Raw genomic sequence first — 1,916 nt, forward strand, 5'->3', positions numbered from 1 at the left:
CACAGCCCGCTCATGAGAACGAATAATTTTGCGAGACAACTGTCATTATTAAGCCAATAACCCACCTTGTTGACTGTACGCCTCGATTTGTAACTGGCACGTTCGTATGTATTGAACTGGGAGTCCAATTCGCCCACCCGTGCTGTCGAGGCTGCCAGTTTGTCCCCCAAAGTGTTGGAAATGGACTCCAATTGGGCCACAGTCTTCTTGGCAATGTCCAACTCGGCCTCCTTCTCCCTGAGAACACACGTCCTCGCATTGAATTGGTCATCAATCTCAAGTAGTGAGTACGTAACCAACCATTTGAATACTCTCGACAGCCAACTGATAACATTCCTCCAAATAGGCGACAGTCTTAGCCTGGTGGGACAGTTCGAGGGTGAATTCCCTGGGAGTTAATGACAGGAGTACTCAAAGTCGTCCTCCTTCATCAACACCCCCTTCCCCGTCGTGGCACATGTCAGTTGCTCCTTCAGTCGGTCGATCTCCCGTTCGAACATCTCCAATACACCACTCATCCAAACCTCCAGCAAACTGCCTCGTTGGAAGTCCTCGTTCACTTGTGGCTTGTTTTCGATTGTTTCTGCCAGACTGGCATACTCCAGTGTGCTCAGAGTCTCCTCGAATGACGAGGTGGATGGGGATATCGTGGCTATTATCGTCGTCCGAGTACGCCCGCCCAGCGAATCTTCAAGAATCCTCGTCAGTTTGCTCTCTCGGTAGGGAATGTGCTTGGCCTTTTCAGTCAGAGCTGTGATCACTCGTCCCAATGTCAGCAAACTCTGATTTATCTTCCCTACCGAATCACTCAACCCAAATAACCTGCTTCCCGTGCACGTTGGTTAACCGACCCCGATCTCCCCACATTCTCACTCCCCGCCAAATCCACCAAATTAAACTTGCTTGTTTTGACCACCCTTTCTCCATTATGTGAGTGGAAGGAGTGGAGGGTCACCACGAACACAGCATGTGACCGACTACACTCACATCCACGCCTACCTCGACTTTTGATTGCACTCCGTCGCCCCCACTTGACGGTTCCTGACCCCCAATTGGAGTTGTCTGTACATTTGGTCTCGTCCTTCCACTCTGACCTGCGTCACTCCCTTGATGACCACCGAATTGGCCTACTGATGGGCATTACTCACAACTTTGGAGGTTATGTCCCGAAAGAGACTCAATTTGGAGACACACTGGGAGAACAGGTCGAAAATCTCCTCGTTGTATATCTCGATGTAGGACATCTCGATGTAGCCGTCTTTGTCCTGCAGTGAGACACCAACCATGCCTTTGTGAGGTCAAACAAGTCTGAGAGGACTCGGGGGATTATTCCCGCGTCTTTGCAAAGTCCGGACTCGGAGGATTCCAGATTGCCCTCCATTGTGTGGGTCTTTCCGGAGGCAGTCTGTCCGTAGGCAAACACAGTGCAGTTGTACCCCGTGTGGACATCTTGGACCATTGGGGAGACAATGTTGTTGTAGACGTCCTCTTGGGTGGTTAGATGGTCAAATATCTCTGAGAACTGGTATGTCTTCCGTCTGTCAAAAGAGGGGTCGAGTATATATAGTTCGTTACTATTCTCGATTCTTAACATTTTTGATTTGTTTTCTTTCTTGTTTAGTGGTCTATTTTCTGTAAAAATAACTTTTACCTTATTCGTACGAAGGATTTGATACGCTCACAAGACTCCATTTAAAAATTAATTTATTTTGCGCCAGTTTTATAATTAAACAATTTTTTGACAATATTAGTTTTTATTTTAATATTATTTGTTTTTAATCTTCAAAATTTAATTAAAAGCAATCTGATGTTAAATCTCTCCAAAACGAGTATATGTACTGACATTTTCCTTAGTACTTTTAAAAATATAAAATACATATAATCTAAACTAGATATGATTTATGCTCAATAAATTT

General features: G+C 45.3%; 1 protein-coding gene across 1 annotated transcript; it reads right to left on the reverse strand.

Annotated features, from left to right (window-relative positions):
* Window positions 1–325: 325 nt before the first annotated feature.
* LOC115231282 (kinesin-like protein Klp61F) lies at window positions 326–1,594 on the reverse strand. The gene is made up of 2 exons (XM_036500021.1): window positions 1,191–1,594; window positions 326–807 (listed from the first exon to the last, which is right to left on the reverse strand). The coding sequence occupies exons 1-2, from the start codon at window positions 1,592–1,594 to the stop codon at window positions 396–398; spliced, it is 816 nt and encodes a 271-aa protein (XP_036355914.1). The 3' UTR covers window positions 326–395.
* Window positions 1,595–1,916: the final 322 nt, after the last annotated feature.

This window comes from Octopus sinensis, unplaced genomic scaffold (assembly GCF_006345805.1).
Source record: "Octopus sinensis unplaced genomic scaffold, ASM634580v1 Contig18040, whole genome shotgun sequence".
NCBI lineage: Eukaryota > Metazoa > Mollusca > Cephalopoda > Octopoda > Octopodidae > Octopus > Octopus sinensis.

What these genes read in the sequence shown, in the direction of transcription:
- LOC115231282 (XM_036500021.1), bottom strand. Translation starts at nt 1,594, where the DNA reads ATGTTAAGAATCGAGAATAGTAACGAACTATATATACTCGACCCCTCT. An exon ending in TCGACCTGTTCTCCCAGTGT is followed by an intron (nt 808 to 1,190) that starts GTCTCCAAATTG and finishes ATTTGGGTTGAG; the next exon opens with TGATTCGGTAGGGAAGATAA.